At 44.8% G+C, this 19,498-nt stretch overlaps 1 protein-coding gene and 1 non-coding gene across 4 annotated transcripts in view; both read left to right on the forward strand.

Annotated features, from left to right (window-relative positions):
- The window catches only part of HPN (hepsin), a 45,598-nt gene extending 33,575 nt beyond the window's left edge, over window positions 1–12,023 (forward strand). For 2 of the 3 annotated variants that reach the window (XM_073601579.1, XM_073601580.1), the window contains exons 10-14: window positions 238–428; window positions 522–617; window positions 697–839; window positions 2,681–2,845; window positions 4,557–12,023. In XM_073601579.1, the coding sequence (XP_073457680.1) occupies window positions 238–428; window positions 522–617; window positions 697–839; window positions 2,681–2,845; window positions 4,557–4,595 (634 nt within the window). In that variant the 3' untranslated portion in view covers window positions 4,596–12,023. The remainder of the gene's footprint in view (window positions 1–237; window positions 429–521; window positions 618–696; window positions 840–2,680; window positions 2,846–4,556) is intronic. The other variant, XR_012236264.1, reaches the window with a different exon arrangement.
- Window positions 12,024–16,923: 4,900 nt separating this feature from the next.
- On the forward strand, window positions 16,924–16,996 carry TRNAK-UUU (transfer RNA lysine (anticodon UUU)). The gene has a single exon. It is a non-coding gene; the product is annotated as a tRNA-Lys (tRNA).
- Window positions 16,997–19,498: the final 2,502 nt, after the last annotated feature.

Consider the following 19,498-nt stretch of genomic DNA (forward strand, 5'->3'; position numbering starts at 1 on the left):
ACCCTTACTGGTATCTAGTGGTGTATGGGAGTGTAAAAGGTTACGGAAGTTCACGTAAGACTTTTGCAGGATGCAAATTGGTAACACTTAACAATATAAAGTTATAAGTGGGGGTATCTGTATATGAAATCTAAAAAATGGAAATATGGAACAGCATTTGCAATTACTCGAAATGTGTCCTCACTGAAGACAGTTCCCCTTTAAGGTAACAGAGATATGATGTCTGTATCTGTGCAGGAGAAACCGCGTAGTGGGTCTGTGGCAAGTGTTCGCCGGGGGCGTGTCACAGAGCTCCTTACAGTGGCACAAACTGGGAGTGAAGGGCGTTGTGTACCACGCTGGCTACTTACCTTTCATCTACCCGGACAGTGAAGAGAACAGCAATGACATAGCGCTGGTGCATCTCCTGACCCCCTTCACTCTCACAGGTACCTCTAACCTTTCATTTATTTTTGTACCAATTGTCATCTCTACATCTTGAAATATAGTTTATATATTAATGCCGGGATTGATTTTACCAGAATATGTGCAGCCGGCTTGCCTTCCAGCCTTGGGCCAGCAGATCACAGACGGGAAGATTTGTACAGTCACCGGATGGGGCAACACCCAGTACTATGGTGAGTATCCTCTGTGAGATCCACCTGGATCCACCTATAATGGAAATACGACTTTTACATCGCAAATATTTCTTCTCAGGTCAACAGTCAGACATCCTGCAAGAGGCATCGGTGCCAATTATCAGCGGCACGGTGTGCAACCAGCCAGAATACTACGACAACCAGATCACGGGGAAGATGTTCTGCGCGGGATACGCAGAAGGCGGGATTGACGCTTGCCAGGTGATTGGAATCTTTCTGAGTGACTGGTAGGGGATACAGTCAGGTCCATAAATATTGGGACATGAACACAATTCTACTCTTTTTGGCTCTGTACACCACCACAATGGATTTGAAATTAAACAAACAAGATGTGCTTTAACTGCAGACTTTCAGCTTTAATTTGAGGGTATTTACATCCAAATCAGGTGAACGATGTAGGAATTACAACAGTTTGTATATGTGCCTCCCAGTGTTTAAGGGACCAAAAGTAATGGGACAGATTAACAATTATCCATCAAACTTTCACTTTTTAATACTTGGTTGCAAATCCTTTGCAGTAAATTACAGCCTGAAGTCTGGAACACATAGACATCACCAGACGTTGGGTTTCATCCCTGGTGATGCTCTGCCAGGCCTCTACTGAAACTGTCTTCAGTTCCTGCTTTTTCTTGGGGCATTTTCCCTTCAGTTTTGTCTTCAGCAAGTGAAATGCATGCTCAATCGGATTCAGGTCAGGTGATTGACTTGGCCATTGCATAACATTCCACTTCTTTCCCTTAAAAAACTCTTTGGTTGCTTTCGCAGTATGCTTCGGGTCATTGTCCATCTGCACTGTGAAGTGCCGTCCAATGAGTTCTGAAGCATTTTGCTGAATATGAGCAGATAATATTCCCTGAAACACTTCAGAATTCATCCTGCTGCTTTTGTCAGCAGTCACATCATCAATAAATACAAGAGAACCAGTTCCATTGGCAGCCATACATGCCCACGCCATGACACTACCACCACCATGCTTCACTGATGAGGTGGTGAGCTTTGGATCATGAGCAGTTCCTTTCCTTCTCCATACTCTTCTCTTCCCATCACTCTGGTACAAGTTGATCTTGGTCTCATCTGTCCATAGGATGTTGTTCTAGAACTGTGAAGGCTTTTTTAGATGTTGTTTGGCAAACTCTAACCTGGTCTTCCTGTTTTTGAGGCTCACCTATGGTTTACATCTTGTGGTGAACCCTCTGTATTCACTCTGGTGAAGTCTTCTCTTGATTGTTGGCTTTGACACACATACACCGACCTCCTGGAGAGTGTTCTTCATCTGGTCAACTGTTGTGAAGGGTGTTTTCTTCACCAGGGAAAGAATTCTTCGGTCATCCACCACAGTTGTTTTCCGTGGTCTTCTGGGTTTTTTGGTGTTGCTGAGCTCACCGGTGCGTTCTTTCTTTTTAAGGATGTTCCAAACAGTTGATTTGGCCACACCTAATGTTTTTGCTATCTCTCTGATGGGTTTGTTCTGTTTTTTCAGCCTAATGATGGCTTGCTTCACTGATAGTGACAGCTCTTTGGATCTCATATTGAGAGTTGACAGCAACAGATTCCAAATGCAAATAGCACACTTGAAATGAACTCTGGACCTTTTATCTGCTCCATGTAAACGGGGTAATGAGGGAATAACACACACCTGGCCATGGAACAGCTGAGCAGCCAATTGTCCCATTACTTTTAGTCCCTTAAAAAGTGGGAGGCACATATACAAACTGTTGTAATTCCTACACCATTCACCTGATTTGGATGTAAATACCCTCGAATTAAAGCTGAAAGTCTGCAGTTAAAGCACATCTTGTTCATTTCATTTCAAATCCATTGTGGTGGTGTATAGAGCTAAAAAGATTAGAATTGTGAAATGAGACATGAAGACACGGTTATTCATTTTATTTATTGTTATTCAGAAATTCATTTTGGGAGTATAAAAGGGCTTATTACAAACAGTTTCTATCTCAGTGATGTCCATTTGGTTTTGGTCATTGATATCTGTGGAATATTTTGCCGCTCGGGTCTCTCAGTTGCCATGTCTGTGTTTTCTACAGGGTGACAGCGGCGGCCCCTTCGTGTGTGAGGACACCATCTCCCGCACGTCAAGATGGCGGCTGTGTGGTATTGTTAGCTGGGGAATAGGCTGCGCTCTTCCAAACAAGCCTGGGGTGTACGCTAAAGTAGATCAGTACCAGAGCTGGATCTACAGAGCCATGAAGGTGGGCGACCAATTCTGTAGTATTACCTACTCTGTCTGCAATGAAGAGAAAAAACATTTCGACTTTATATACATTATTGTCTAATTTTTGTGCTTTCTTTTCTTCTTTCCCTCTCTCTCTCCCCTCACTCTCCCCCCTCCCCCTCTGTCACTCTCCCCTTCTCCCTTTCCCCCTCTCCATCTCACCCTTTCCTTCTACATCTCCCTCTCCTTCTTTCCTTCTCCTCCTCTCTCTTGCCCTCTCTTCCTCTCTCTCTTGACCTCTCCTATCTTCCCTCTTCCTCTCCCCCTCTCCCTTTTTCCTTCTCCATCTCTCTCTTTCTCACACTCTCTTCCTCTCCCTCTTTCCCTCTCTCCCTCTTTTCCTCTCATCCTCACTCTCTCCCCTCCCCTCCTCCCTCTGTCCCACTACCCTTCTCCCTCACTCCCTCTCCCCTTTTTCTCCTTTCTCCCTCTCACCCTTTCCTTCAACCTCTTTCCTTCTACATCTCCCTCTCCTTCTTTCCCTCTCCTCCTCTTTCTCGCCCTCTCTTCCTCTGTCTATCTTGACCTCTCCCTCTTTCTCTATCCCTCTCCCCCACTCCCTCTTTCCCTCTCCCCCTCCCCCTTTTTCCCTCTCCCTCTCCCCCTCCCCCTCCCCTACCCTTTCCCCCATTTTCTTTGTCCATCGCCCTCTCACCGTCTTTTCCTCTCCCACTTTCCCTCTTCCTCTCTCCCCCTTTCCCTCTCCCATTTTCCCTTCTTTTTCTCTCCTATTTTCCCTCCCCCTCTTTCCCTCTCCCCTTTTCCTCCTTTCCCCCTCTCCCTCATTTTCCTTCTCCATCTCCCTCTCCCCCTCTTCCTCTTTCCCTCTCTCCCCTTTACTCTCCGTCTCCCTCTTTCCTTCTCCCTCTCCCTTTGTCCCCTTTACTATCCCTCTCTCCCTCTCCCCCTCTCTCTCCCTCTCCCTCTCTCCCACTCCCTCTCTCCCACTCCCTCTCTTCCTCTCTCCCTCTCTTTCTCTCCCTCTCTCCCTGTCTCTCTCCCCTCCCCCACTCCCTCTCCCTCTCTTCCTCACTCCCTCTCTCCCTGTCTCTCTCTCTCTCCCTCTCCCCCGCTCCCACTCCCTCTCTTCCTCTCTCCCTCTCCCTCTCTCTCCCTCTCCCTCTCTCCCTCTTTCCCTCTCTCTCTCCCTCTCCCCCTCCCCCGCTCCCACTCCCTCTCTTCCTCTCTCTCTTCCTCTCTCTCTCCCTCTACCACTCCCTCTCTTCCTCTCCCTCTCTCCCTTTCCCTCTCTCCCTCTCCCCCTCTCCCTCTCCCTCTCCCCCTCCCCCTCCCCCTCTCCCTCTCTCCCTCTCTTCCTCTCTCCCTCTCTCCCTCTCTCCCTCTCTCTCTCTCTCCCCCTCCCCCCGCTCCCACTCCCTCTCTTCCTCTCTCTCTCTCTCTCTCTCTCTCTCTCCCTTTCCCTCTCTCCCTCTCCCCCTCCCCCTCTCCCTCTCCCCCACTCCCTCTCCCTCTCTTCTCTCCCTCTCTCTCCCTTTCCCCTGCTCCCACTCCCTCTCTTCCTCTCTCTCTCTCTCTCTCTCTCTCTCTCTCTCTCCCTCCCTCCCACTCCCTCTTTTCCTCTCTCCCTCTCCCCCTCTCCCTCTCCCTCTCCCTCTCTCCCTCTTTCCCTCGCTCTGTATCCCTCTCCCTTTCTCTTTTTTTTATATATATACATATATTTTTTTTAGACCAAAGCAGATGCCGGGGGGATCACGGAGATGCAATGATAAAGGACACCCGCCAACAATGGAATGTTTGGATCTAGATTTCTGCCGGACCAACCCAGCAGTAGCGGCAGTGACTGACGGATCTTGCGTCCTTGTTGCCACGTTTATAATCGTCATTATATAAGGTTTAAAGAAATACGCTGCTACAATGTTATTATTCTGGTCATGAGCCACTCAGGAGTCTGACAACCCTACGATCCAGGACAACCTACTGAGGAGCACTCAGACACTTTGAAAGAAAAACTCCATCTTCATCCAAATCTCCTCTCCTCCTAATCCCATAATCGACTGCTATATTAATTCTGGTAATCCATGAAGATATTTCGGCTTCTCTCTCTTCTTTCCAGGATTGAACTGTGTATCGCATTTCATCGGTGACTGCGAAGAGTGCGCACGCTCAGTGACCTAAACCAGCCGCATTGCATTGCCAGGACAAGGGGTGGGCAGGAGGGGCAGCTGCCCCGGGCATAGTCAAGCAAGGGGACAGAAGAGACGCAGGGTGGTACACCCATTCTAAGGCTTGTGTTAATAGTGTCAGAGAGGGTGCAATTCTGGATCCTTGCCCTGGGCCCTGGTACTGCCATATTGTACATAGAAAATAACAAGGTAAGGGCCGGCTGTTGGCTTCCACATCAGACCAAAAAGAAACACCGAGTGTGTCTATTGTTATGAGAATATAAAATATTCCGCCAAAAGGGACAATATAGGCAATAAAAACCCAGACAGAGGCTCTAGCCCTTCTCCACTCTCTCTGAAACAAAATATACAAGTTCTGTCTGGAGCCTGGCTTTAAATTAAACCCACGATGAGGGAAATGCTAACTGCCTGGCTGATATGTTGGTCCTCCGGTTCAATACCTTGAACTAGTACATACCTGTACCGGTGCACTTACTCAAATTACTGTGTCTAAAATTATCCTTGAGCTCCAGTCAGCGACTTTGCCTACTAGGCTGAGATGATTCCATCAGTTTGCTGCAGGCAGGAGGAGGCATTTCCTCAGTCTCCTCTCCCCCAGTGATCAGACTGTACATTGTAACTTTGTAGAAGGAGGAGGAAGCATTTCCTCAGTCACCCCTTGCCAAGTGATCAGACTGTACATTGCAACTTTGTAGAAGGAGCAGGAAGCATTTCCTCAATCCCCCCTCCCCCAGTGATCAGCCTGTACACTGTAACTCTGTAGCAAGTCACAAGGTGAGAGGCTGCAGCAGGGGCTGATCTGTATCAAACATTAAATGCAATTATATGCTCAGAAAAAGTAATTCAATGCACACTTACATAAAACTAGTATAAGTATCTGAATCTGTCTTTATATCAGCCACCTGTATAGCTCTGCAGCACCGGTAAGCACCTACCTCTCACTGGATTACTGCACAGATCTGGAAGAAATAAACAAAGCTCACCAAGATTCAAGAAGAATACACATGATTAATGGACTTAGACAAAATTTGCTTATCCCCGAGTCCAGCTTCAAGTTCCAGGCTGTGAGATGATGTCATTGGTTTGCTGCAGGCAGGAGGAAGCACTTCCTCAGTCTCCCCCCAGTGGTCAGACTGCAACATTGTAGCAAGTCACAAGATGAGAGGCGGCAGCAGGGACCTGATCTGTGTCAGACATTTGTGAGCAAAGAATAGGCAGGCACTAATTTCAAAAAGGTGGACACTGTATGGCTAAAGATTGTAATGGTGACTGCACCACATCCCAATATAACGATAAGAGAAAGAAACTAGGTAGGATGGGATTTTAAAGGTGCTGTTTGAGTCCAAAATTGAAGTATAACATTATAGTATTTTATTTGTACAAAGGTTAAAAACCAAATACATATAGACAAATTCCATCTATTTATGACAACAATTTCAACCTTTGCTTGTTAGATTAGATTTGATTCCATATGGACTAACATTAAACACTTCCTGAAGAAGCCATTTTGGGGAAACATGTAAAAAAGACTACATGTTTCGCCAAAATGGCTTCTCCGGGAAGTGTTTAAGCACGAATAACATAACTAAATGAAAAAAAATATCACAATTAGAACAAGTACATATATAAGTCAGTTCATGTAACATATCAAATACAACATCACATACCAAAGCCTCCAATGGTCTGCAGCCAGATGGAGTCAGTGGGGCCAAGGATGGAGGGGAAATAATCCCAGAGGGCCGCTGTGATAGAATGTATAAACAACTGTGACTCCATCATAGATTCTCTTGTATTCGCATAAAGTAGAAGTGAACATTTTCCTGTGTGTGTGTTTTACCATAATCAGCTTAAAAGTTTGCATAGAACCACACCCTATGAGATATTGGGGTTAAGACGAATTTGTGTCAGCAAAGTCATTAGCTATTTCTTGTCATCTAGTCAAGCTGTAATAGAATGTATAAACAACTGTGACTCCATCTTAGATTCTCTTGTATTCACATAAAGTAGAAGTGAACATTTTCCTGTGTGTGTGTTTTACCATAATCAGCTTAAAAGTTTGCATAGAACCACACACTGTGAGATATTGTGGTTAAGCCGAAATTGTATCAGCAAAGTCATTAGCTATTTCTTGTCATCTAGTCAAGCAGCCTAAATCTTGATAAGAAAGTACTGAGTTTAAGTTTGTAAAAGCCCTTAGACATGTATTTTTTACTGGTATATATACTACCCTTGTTTTCAGTAAAAATCAGAGATCTTATGAACACACTCAAGCCTGTTTCCCGTGTCTCATTTGGTCTCTCCCGGATCCGAGGGTCTCGGTGGTCTGCCTGCATAAACCAGGGTGGTCTTCAAGTTGTACAATTCCTTTCAGCCGCATTATATAATGTTTTCCCTTCCCCTCCATCCTTGGCCCGCTGACTCCATCTAGGTGCAGATCATTGGAGGCTTTGGTATGTGATGTTGTACTTGATATGTTACATGAACTGACTTACATATGTATTTGTACTAATTGTGATTATTTTTTCATTTAGTTATGTTATTCACACTTAAAGTGGTTGTAAAGTCAGAAGGTAGAATGCATTAAGAAAAAAAGCCTTCTGTGTGAAGCAGCCCCCACCCCCCTCGCCCCCCCTAATACTTGCCGAAGGCCCATCTCTGTCCAGTGATGTCCACGAGTGTCTCGGCCATCCGAGACTCTCCCTCCTGATTGACTGAGACTCTACAGTGGCGCCATTGGCTCCTGCTGCTGTCAATTAAAGTCAGTTAGCCAATCAGGAGAGGGGGTGGGGCCGGGACGCGGCTACATGTCTGGATAGACACAGGGAGCTGTGACTCGGCTTGGGTGCTCCCATAGAAAGCTGCTTGTTGTGTGGGTGCTCAATAGGAAGGAGAGGCCAGGAGCACAGAAGTGGGACCCGAGAAGAGGAGCATCGGGGCTGCTCTGTGGAAATCCACTGCAACAGAGCAAGTTAGTATAACATGTTTGTTATTTTTATAGAAAAAAAAAAACGAGACTTTATAATCACTTTAAACACATTCCTGAAGAAGTCATTTTGGCAAAACATTTAGTCTTCCACATGTTTCGCCAAAATGGCTTCTTCAGGAAGTGCTTAATTATTGTGCATATGGAATCAAATCTAATTAAACAAGCAACGGTTGAAATTTTTGTTATGTGTATGGAATTTGTCTATATGTATTTGGTTTTTAACCTTTGTACAAATAAAATATTATGATTTTATACTTGGTTTGTGGGCTCAAACAGTACCTTTAAAAATCCCATCCTACCTAGTTTCTTCCAGACAGGCACCAATATCTACATGACTGTGTCATCTCTGAGCTGACATCACAGTCCAGGAAGTAAACGGTGACCCTGGATGATGCCTGAACAAAGATGGCACTTTCTTTCTGGAGAAATAACACAGATGAAGGCATTTGTGTGTGTATGGGGGGGGGTTATTATGATAAAGAATAAATACTTGTTTTACTAAAACCGTACTATGCATACTGCACTTAACATGAAATAGTATATCTGATGACAGGTCCATTTTAAGCTCCTGCTAAATCTTAATCCAAGAGCAGACTTATAACATGAGCCTCAGTGTGAATGGGTCCTAATGAAAGGACTAAATCTATATGTTCATTTGGGGGGGGGGGGGTCTCTTTTGACGGTTTATACCAATCAGCTTTGTACCAAAGATTTGTATAGATAGAAACATTTTATAGTATAAGAAGTTATGTGTTTTATTATAGAGAACTCTGATCTACTATCAGTTTTATTTAATAAAATAGTGCAAAGAAACCGGCGTGTTATCAGCCAATCAGAAGAGGGCTGACGATACATTGTAGCACATGATTGCTCTTTGCACTTTGTCTTTCTTCTATAGTCTAATAGTATCTTTTTTAAGAAACAAATGTTCTTTCAGGAACCAGGGAGGCGATACCAATCACCAGTTGGTTCAAACTCATAGTAGTATTGAGAAGACCAAAAAAGCCGGGCCAAGGGGTAGGCAGAACAGGCGGCTGTCTGTAAGCAGAACAGGGGCGCAAAAGTTGTAGGTGCTACAACAGTGGTTGTCAGCTTATGAGCTAAAGGGGGCCTCAAATGCGGCCCCTGAAAGGGCCGCACATAATGTTCAGTATATGTAATGCTGGAGAGGAGTGCAGAGCTAACAGAGGGTGAGGGCAGGATACATTGAGGGCAGGATACATTGTTGGCTGGTGAGATGCTGCAGAAGACAATATGAAACTGGGAAGATGTTACATGAGGCTAGTAGAGATCAAGGCTGGGACAATGGGTGGGCAGGAGGGGCAGGTGCCTTGAGTACAGCGGAGCAATGGGGGCAGAGAATGGACACAGGACAGTAAAAACCTATTCTACGGCACGCATTAACAACAGGGGAAGGGCAGTTTTACACCTCTGCCCTGGGCTCTAGACGAACCCGTCCAGGTAATGAATGCTACTACCCTCATTGTTCCCACTACAGACTGCTGAGGTCCGAGCAGGGCCTTGACAAGGGTTGGGCAGGAGGGACGGATGCCCTGGGCACTGTGGTAGCTTGTGAGGTGGGGGGGTGCCACAAGGAGATTGGGGGGAGTGGGGATTTGTGTTGGGAGGGGGAATTTGGGGGAAAACAGGAGATGAGAATTGTTCTAGGAGGGGAAATTTGGGGTGTGTGCTTGGAGTGGTGATTTAGGGGGATTTGTGTTGGGAGGGAGGATGGGGGAAGAGGATTTGTGCTAGGAGGGGGGATTTGGGGGGCTTGTGCTATAGGAGGGGGGATTTGTGCTAGTAGGGATGATTGGGGGGTATCTGTGCTAGGAGGTTGGATAGGGGGAAATTTCTGTTGGGAGGGGGGATTTGAAGTGGGGGGAAGAGAATGTGTTAAGAGGGGTGATTTTTTTTTGGGTCAAGCGCATTGGGGGATGTGGGGGGGGATTTGTGCTGGAAGGGGGGTTCTTTACTAGGGGGTTGGTTTTTATTGGGAGGAGGGGGGTGTATGCTTAGGGGTGAGCATGCAGATTAGTGATCAATTTTTTTTTTGGGGGGGGCAGATTTTTGCTAACACATGGTGCTCATACATCTGGCGGGGGGGTGCCATTTGGCATGTTCCTTCTGGGCTTTAGATGACCTTGTCCCAGCACTGGGTTCGAGAATTGCACATCATATACCAAAGAGCCGCAGGTTTGGCACCAGTAACCTACGCTGTAGCAGTAGTTCACAGCTCAGGGGAGAGGGGGCGCTCTTTGGCCTTTTCACCTTGGGTGTTAAAGGGCCCTGTCTCCTCACTGGGATAGGCTATAAATCATATCAATCCTTTGTTTAAGGTTTCTTTCATACTTTGCACATGTCAGGAATGCACACAAAAGCGTGTGCTTTCCTGACATACGAAGAAACCCGTTGCCCTTTAGCAGATGCCCGGTGGCGCCATTAACTCTTAATGGCACCCCCACACATCTGCAAATGCACATGCCAAAGCACATAGTGCCGCAGCACCATGCATTTCAGTGTTGCCAATTTTGAAAAAAGGTTTTATGGACTTCATTTGCTCGTGTAGAGCCGCCCATTGAATTGGATGTGCACGTGTTTCGTCAAAGCTGCATGGTGTGACCGGAGCCTAAGTCATTGAATTTTAGGCAGAGACCTGTGCCTGTGTGTTTCTAAAGTTGCCCCCCCCCCCCAGGACTGGCGCCTTGTAGGTAACCCAGCTTTGAACGCCTTTGTACCTGTAGAGGTACAAGAGATTTCTATCATGTCACTTAAGACCGTGACAGAAGGTTCTGTCTATTTAGTGAAAGGGACGTGTTGAACAGTTTAGGATTTGAGGGACCGCTGTTGAGTTTTTAGAAGACTGCAGGAGACCAAGTTACCTAAAGACTGTTAGAAACTGATTTTTAAGTTACCAGAAACTGCTAGAGACTGCTTATGTTACAGTAGACCGCTAAAGACTACAAATGAGGAGGAAAGAGGACAGTCCCTTGAAACAGTTGGGACAGTTGGGAGCTATTTTGATGCTGGGGGTCTATTGTTGCAGGTGAGGATCTATTATTGTTGGGGGGGGGGGTCTATTGTTGTTGGCTGCAGGGGATCTATTATTACTGCCTCTCTTGTTATCATTAACACATTCCATAAAAAATATTTAGCACTACAAAATAATATTTGAGTCTGCATTCTCTAAAGAGGGCGCTACAGAGAGGTGGGTAGTGGGGGCAGAGAAAATGGATGGTCCTCAGGGGTGGGTACGGGGTGGAGAGAAAATGGATGGTCCTTAGGGGTGGGTAGGGGGTGGAGAAAATGGATGGTCCTCGGGGGTGGAGGAAATGGACGGTCCTGAGGGATGGAGAAAAGGGATGGTCCTCAGGGGTGGGTAGTAGGTGGAGAAAATGGATGGTCTTCAGGGGTGGGTAGTAGGTGGAGAAAATGGATGGTCCTCAGGGGTGGGTAGTAGGTGGAGAAAATGGATGGTCCTCAGGGGTGGGTAGGAGGTGGAGAAAATGAATTGCCCTCAGGGGTGGGTAAGGGGTGGAGAGAAAATAGATGGTCCCCAGGGGTGGGTAGGGGGTGGAGAAAATAGATAATCCTCAGGGCTGGGTAGGCGGTAGAGACAAGGGGTGACTATGTGGAGGAGAGCGAGTACCTGCACCTATTCTCTGAGAAAAAAAGCCCTGGGAATAAGTATATAGTTAAAAAATAACTAGTTATAATGTTGTATAGTTCTAAACAATAACTAGATTATAGTTATTAAAAAAAGATTAATTTGCAGTGAAAAAAAAAAGAATTAAAAAAAAAAAAAGAAAAAGAAAAAGGTGCTGGAAAACGACCGGTCTTTACAAAATCATCCAGTGGCAGGCTTGGCTTTGGTTGCACGAAAAACTTTGCTCCTGTAAATTTCCATATTTGCTAAACTGCAGAGAATGTTCATCAATCATTCATACCGAACGTATGGAAACACGTCTGTCCTCTTTGTGAACTGTCTGTATGAAATGTCTAATAAATGTAGTTTTAAAAAATTACCCTGGATTTTTTTTTCCTTTTTTTTTTCTCAAGCTGTCCTTATAAGGAAATTATATATATATATATATATATATATATATATATATATTTTTATTTATTTGTTTTTAATGTCAACAAGTTCAGAAGCCTAAGCTGTACATTATTTGTATCTACGTCTAATAAAATAAAATATAATTTTATGTATATATATATATATATATATATATATATATATATATATATATATATATATATAATTGTTGACATTTTTTCAGATTTATTAAAAAAGAAAAACTGAAATATCACATGGTCCTAAGTATTCAGACCCTTTGCTGTGACACTCATATATATAACTCAGGTGCTGTCCATTTCTTCTGATCATCCTTGAGATGGTTCTACACCTTTATTTGAGTCCAGCTGTGTTTAATTTTACGGATTGGACTTGATTAGGAAAGCCACACACCTGTCTATATAAGACCTTACAGCTCACAGTGCATGTCAGAGCAAATGAGAATCGTGAGGTCAAAGGAACTGCCTGAAGAGCTCAGAGACAGAATTGTGGCAAGGCACAGATCTGGCCAAGGTTACAAAAAAAATGTCTGCTGCACTTAAGGTTCCTAAGAGCACAGTGGCCTCCATAATCCTTAAATGGAAGACGTTAGGGACGACCAGAACCCTTCCTAGAGCTGGCCGTCCAGCCAAACTGAGCTATCGGGGGAGAAGAGCCTTGGTGAGAGAGGTAAAGAAGAACCCAAAGATTGCTGTGGCTGAGCTCCAGAGATGCCGTCGGAAGATGGGAGAAAGTTGTAGAAAGTCAACCATCACTGCAGCCCTCCACCAGTCGGGGCTTTATGGCAGAGTGCTCAGGACCTCAGACTGGGCCGAAGGTTTACCTTCCAACAAGACAATGACCCTAAGCACACAGCTAAAATAATGAAGGAGTGGCTTCACAACAACTCCGTGACTGTTCTTGAATGGCCCAGCCAGAGCCCTGACTTAAACGCAATTGAGAATTTCTGGAGAGACCTAAAAATGGCCGTCCACCAACGTTTACCATCCCCCCTGACAGAACTGGAGAGGATCTGCAAGGAGGAATGGCAGAGGATCCCCAAATCCAGGTGTAAAAAACTTGTTGCATCTTTCCCAAAAAGACTCATCAAAAGGGGCTTCTACTAAATACTGAGCAAAGGGTCTGAATACTTAGGACCATGTGATATTTCAGTTTTTCTTTTTTAATAAATCTGCAAAAATGTCAACAATTCTGTGTTTTTCTGTCAATATGGGGTGCTGTGTGTACAATATGGGGGGCTGTGTGTACAATATGGGGTGCTGTGTGTACAATATGGGGTGCTGTGTGTACAATATGAGGGGCTGTGTGTACAATATGAGGTGCTGTGTGTATAATATGGGGGGCCGTGTGTACAATATGGGGGGCTGTGTGTACAATATGGGGTGATGTGTGTATAATATGAGGTGCTGTGTGTACAATATGGGGGGCTGTGTGTACAATATGGGGTGCTGTGTGTACAATATGGGGTGCTGTGTGTACAATATGGGGGGCTGTGTGTACAATATGGGGTGATGTGTGTACAATATGGGGGGCTGTGTGTACAATATGGGGTGATGTGTGTACAATATGGGGTGCTGTGTGTACAATATGGGGGGCTGTGTGTACAATATGGGGTGATGTGTGTACAATATGGGGGGCTGTGTGTACAATATGAGGTGCTGTGTGTACAATATGGGGTGCTGTGTGTACAATATGGGGTGCTGTGTGTACAATATGGGGGGCTGTGTGTATAATATGAGGTGCTGTGTGTACAATATGGGGTGCTGTGTGTACAATATGGGGGGCTGTGTGTACAATATGGGGTGCTGTGTGTACAATATGGGGGGCTGTGTGTACAATATGGGGTGCTGCGTGTACAATATGGGGGGCTGTGTGTACAATATGGGGCGCTGTGTGTACAATGTGGGGGGCTGTGTGTACAATATGGGGTGCTGTGTGTACAATATGAGGTGCTGTGTGTACAATATGAGGTGCTGTGTGTACAATATGGGGGGCTGTGTGTACAATATGGGGTGTTGTGTGTACAATATGGGGTGCTGTGTGTACAATATGGGGGGCTGTGTGTACAATATGGGGTGTTGTGTGTACAATATGGGGTGCTGTGTGTACAATATGGGGGGCTGTGTGTACAATATGGGGAGCTGTGTGTACAATATGGGGGGCTGTGTGTACAATATGGGGTGCTGTGTGTACAATATGGGGAGCTGTGTGTACAATATGGGGGGCTGTGTGTACAATATGGGGTGCTGTGTGTACAATATGGGGGGCTGTGTGTACAATATGGTGTGCTGTGTGTACAATATGGAGGGCTGTGTGTACAATATGGGGTGTTGTGTGTACAATATGGGGTGCTGTGTGTACAATTTGGGGGCTGTGTGTACAATATGGAGTGCTGTGTGTATAATATGGGGTGCTGTGTGTACAATATGGGGGGCTGTGTGTACAATATGGGGAGCTGTGTGTACAATATGGGGGGCTGTGTGTACAATATGGGGTGCTGTGTGTACAATATGGGGGGCTGTGTGTACAATATGGTGTGCTGTGTGTACAATATGGAGGGCTGTGTGTACAATATGGGGGGCTGTGTGTACAATATGGGGTGCTGTGTGTACATTAATGAGGAAAAAAATGAACTGAAATGATTTTAGCAAATGGCTGCAATATAACAAAGAGGGAAAAATTTAAGGGGGTCTGAATACTTTCTGTCCCCACTGTATGTGGACGTTTTTCATTGATTATTATTATTTTTCTTATGTTGATTTTTATATTTATTATTTGAGCTTATTATATATGCAACGCTGTCACATTCACTTTATTAGGGTCCAGACTTCAAGTCCCTGTTCAGGCAAAATGACGTTTTACAACTTCGTTTGGAATTCTGAGCAAAGACAAAAGACAAAGCACGGAAAACACTGAACTAACGCAATGGTGTGAATGGGCCCTTTAAGGATAAGCTTAACCGCTTCAGCTCCAGAAGATTTTACCCCCTTTTGCGATTCGGCACTGCGTCGCTTTAACTGACAATTGCGCGGTCGTGCGACGTTGCACCCAAACAAAATTGATGTCCCTTTTTTCCCCACAAATAGAGATTTCTTCTGGTGGGATTTGATCATCTCTGCGGTTTTTATTTTTTGCGCTATAAACAAAAAAAGAGCGACAATTTTGAAAAAAAAAAACGCAATATTTTTTACTTTTTGCTATGATAAATATCCCCCAAAAATATATAAAAAAACAATTTTTAGTTTAGGCCGATTTGTATTCTTCTACATATTTTTGGTAAAAAAAAAATCGCAATAAGCGTATACTGATTGGTTTGCGCAAACGTTATAGCATCTACAAAATAGGGGATAGTTTTATGGCATTTTTATTATTAATTTTTTTCTCTTGGTGTCAGGAAAAATAGTCAGAAGTGACTGATGCAGTAACTCCAATCAGTGCCCATCAGTGACACCAATCAAGTCCCCATCATTGATGCCAGTCAGTGCTGCCTATCAGTACCCATCAGTGCCTGCTCATCAGTGCTGCCCATCAGTGCCCTGATTATCAATGTAGCCCCAGCAGTGCCACCAATCAGTGCCCATCAGTGACACCAATCAAGTCCCCATCATTGATGCCAGTCAGTGCTGCCTATCAGTACCCATCAGTGCCTGCTCATCAGTGCTGCCCATCAGTGCCCTGATTATCAATGTAGCCCCAGCAGTGCCACCAATCAGTGCCCATCGGTAACACCAATCAATGCCCAGCAGTGACACCAATCAATGCCCATCAGTGATGCCAGTCAGTGCTGCCTATCAGTGCCCGTCAGTGCCCATCAGTGCCTGCTCATCAGTGCCCTGATTATCAATGTAGCCCAGCAGTGCCACCAATCAGTGCCCATCAGTGCCACCAATCAGTGCCCAGCAGTAACACCAATCAATGCCCAGCAGTGACACCAATCAATGCCCATCAGTGATGCCAGTCAGTGCTGCCTATCAGTGCCCATCAGTGCCTGCTCATCTGTGCCGCCTATTATTGGCCTATTAGTGCCACCCATTAGTGCCCATCAGTGCCATCTATTAGTGTCCACCGGTGCTGCCTATCAGTGCTCATCAGTGCCGCATATCAGTGCCACCTATGAGTGCTCATCAGTAAGGCATATTAGTGCCTCATCAGTGCTACCTAATCAGTGCCCATCAGTGCCGCCTCATCAGTGAGATCAGTGAAGGAGAAAAATTACTTATATACAAAAACTTTTTTTTTCAAAATGTTCAGTCTTTTTCATTTTTTTTTGGCAAAAAATAAAAAACCCCAGTGGTGATTAAATGCCACCAAAAGAAAGCTCTATCTGTGGGAAGAAAATGATAGAAACGTCATTTGGGTACAGCGTAGCACGACCGTGTGATTGTCATTCAAAATGTGACAGCGCTGAAAGCTGAAAATTGGCCTGGGCAGGAAGGGGGTAAAAGTGCCCCGGTATTGAAGGGGTTAATATTAGGATTGGGGTCGCTGTTAGGGGTACATTGTTTTTGGGCACTACAACAATGAAAGGAGCTTCTGTAACCCATTTAAAACCCAATGCACCATTAAAAACCACCAACAACCACCTTCATTTCCCCCCCATCTCCATTACCTCCAATGTATTTTGCCAAAGTGTCACAATTTTTACCGACATTTTCAGCAACATTAAAATTCCCAATTCTGCCCTTTAAATTAATTGAAAAAAAAAAAAATTAAGCAAAACAGAAAAGAAATATAGTTTCTTGGTCAATATTAAAATCTTGAATGGTGGATATAACAGTAATTACACGAAGCGACCAGCAGAGGTCACTATTTACTCTCTGATAGACATACATCACAATTAGCTCTCCAGAGCCCGGATAGCTCAGTCGGTAGAGCATCAGACTTTTAATCTGAGGGTCCAGGGTTCAAGTCCCTGTTCGGGCGTCTGACTTTTATGAGTGCAAAGACAAAAATCTGTGGTTCCAAAATGGGGGGCCAATCGATGGGCTTGCTAATAAGATTAAATCATTAAAACTCCTGAGTAGACAGTAAAATGCCAAAAACTTGGCCACGCGTGTTACAATCTCTGCACAACGTCCTTTAGATTTGCTAGACACAATGTAGTTATTATGTAGGCACTACAGATTGTACAACCACATTGCAATGTATGTAGCCAGAGATCTTGTCATTGTACACTTAACCCGCTTCTTAAAAATAAAAATATAACCTAAAACATGTACTTTTTTAAAATTTGTTGTGCATAAATGACAAACGTTCACACACCCGCAATGAAAAGTCACCACACTTTGTGTAATCTGAATATTTCCTCCGTAAGCGCCATCTACTGACCACAATGCAGTATTTTCCTGAAATACTTTGTTCAGAAAAGTAGAGTAGAGTGGGCTGCCATCCACCCGCTCCGTTCACTGTGGAGTGTACTGCTTTCTCCTTGCCACCTATCAGTGCCCACCAGTGCTGCCCATCAGTGCTGCCTATCAGTGCCGCATATCAGTGTCACCTATCAGTGCCCATAAGTGCAGCCTCATCAGCGCCCATAAGTGCCACCTCATCAGTGCCCGTCAGCATAGCCTCATCAGTGCCCATCAGTACAGCCTCATCAGTGCCCATCAGTGCAGCCTCATCAGTGCCCATCAGTGCAGCTTCATGAGTGCCCATCAGTGCAGCCTCATCAGTGCCCATCAGTGCAGCTTCATGAGTGCCCATCAGTGCTGCCTATCAGTGCCGCATATCAGTGTCACCTATCAGTGCCCATAAGTGCAGCCTCATCAGCGCCCATAAGTGCCACCTCATCAGTGCCCGTCAGCATAGCCTCATCAGTGCCCATCAGTACAGCCTCATCAGTGCCCATCAGTGCAGCCTCATCAGTGCCCATCAGTGCAGCTTCATGAGTGCCCATCAGTGCAGCCTCATCAGTGCCCATCAGTGCCACCTCATCAGTGCCCATCAGCGTAGCCTCATCAGTGCCCATCAGTACAGCCTCATCAGTGCCCATCAGTGCAGCTTCATGAGTGCCCATCAGTGCAGCCTCATCAGTGCCCATCAGTGCAGCTTCATCAGTGCCCATAAGTGCAGCCTCATCAGTGCCCGTCAGTGCCACCTATCAGTGCTATCAGTGCCGCATATCAGTGCCACCTATCAGTGCCCATAAGTGTGGCATATTAGTGCCTCCTCATCAGTGCCACCTCGTCAGTGCCTATCAGTGTCCCCTCAAGAGTCCCCATCAGTGCAGCCTCATCAGCGCCCATCAGTGCCACCTCATCAGTGCCCATCAGTGCAGCCTCATCAGTGTCCATCAGTGCCGCCTCATCGGTGCCCATCAGTGCAGCCTCATCAGTGCCCATCAGTGCAGCCTCATCAGTGCCCATCAGTGCCCATCAGTGCAACCTCATTGATGCCCATCAGTACAGCCTCATCAGTGCCCATCAGTGCAGCCTCATCAGTGCCCATCAGTGCCCATCAGTGCCCATCAGTGCAACCTCATTGATGCCCATCAGTACAGCCTCATCGGTGCCCATCAGTGCAGCCTCACCAGCGCCCATCAGTGCAGCCTCATCAGTGCCCATCAGTGAAGGAGAAAAATTACGTATTTACAAAATGTACTGGCAGAAACTAGGAAAAACTTTTGTTTTTCAAAATTTTCTGGCTTTATTCTTCTTTTCTGTAAAAAATAAAAACCGCAGAGGTGATCAAATACCACAAAAAGAAAGCTCTATTTTTGGGGGAAAAAATTATATAAATGTATTTCGTGTACAGCGTCGCACGATTGCACAATTACCAGTTAAAGTAACACAGTGCTGAATAGCAAAAAATGGTCTGGTCATGAAGGGGGGGGTAAAACCTTCCGGAGCTGAAAGACTTTGAAAATGAAACGTGTCGATTTGAGGCTGGCAAGAAAGAGCATTTTGCAGAATTTCTGTGCGAAAAATCTGAGTATGGCCAGCTAAACAATCGATCTGAAGATGGCCATACATTATACAATTTTCTTGTACAATTTTCCTTTAGATTTGCCAAAACCATATAATATGAGATGAAACTAGACATGTGCAATTTGTTTCTTTCTGGATTCATTTTTTAACTAATTTTGACAATCTCGACAAACTAACGAAAATCAGTTTACCAATTTTTTTTTCCGAATATTCGGAAATTTGAATATTTTGAAATTCGAAAATTCGAAAAAAAATCCAAAAAATTCTGAAATTTGTTAAAAATTTTGAAATTCGAAAATCCAAAAATTTGGAAATTCCAAAATTCGGAAAATCCGAAAATTCGGAATTCGAAAATCAGAAAAAAATTGGAAATTCAGAAAATTGAAAATCTGAAAATAAGAACGATAATATGAAAATTCAAAAAATCTGAAATAATAACTAACTAATAATACCTAACTATTAAATTATAGGTATTGGAATTTCCTTTCAAATTTGGCTG

The sequence above is a fragment of the Aquarana catesbeiana genome, linkage group LG10, assembly GCF_042186555.1.
Source record: "Aquarana catesbeiana isolate 2022-GZ linkage group LG10, ASM4218655v1, whole genome shotgun sequence".
In the NCBI taxonomy this organism is placed as follows: Eukaryota; Metazoa; Chordata; class Amphibia; order Anura; family Ranidae; genus Aquarana; species Aquarana catesbeiana.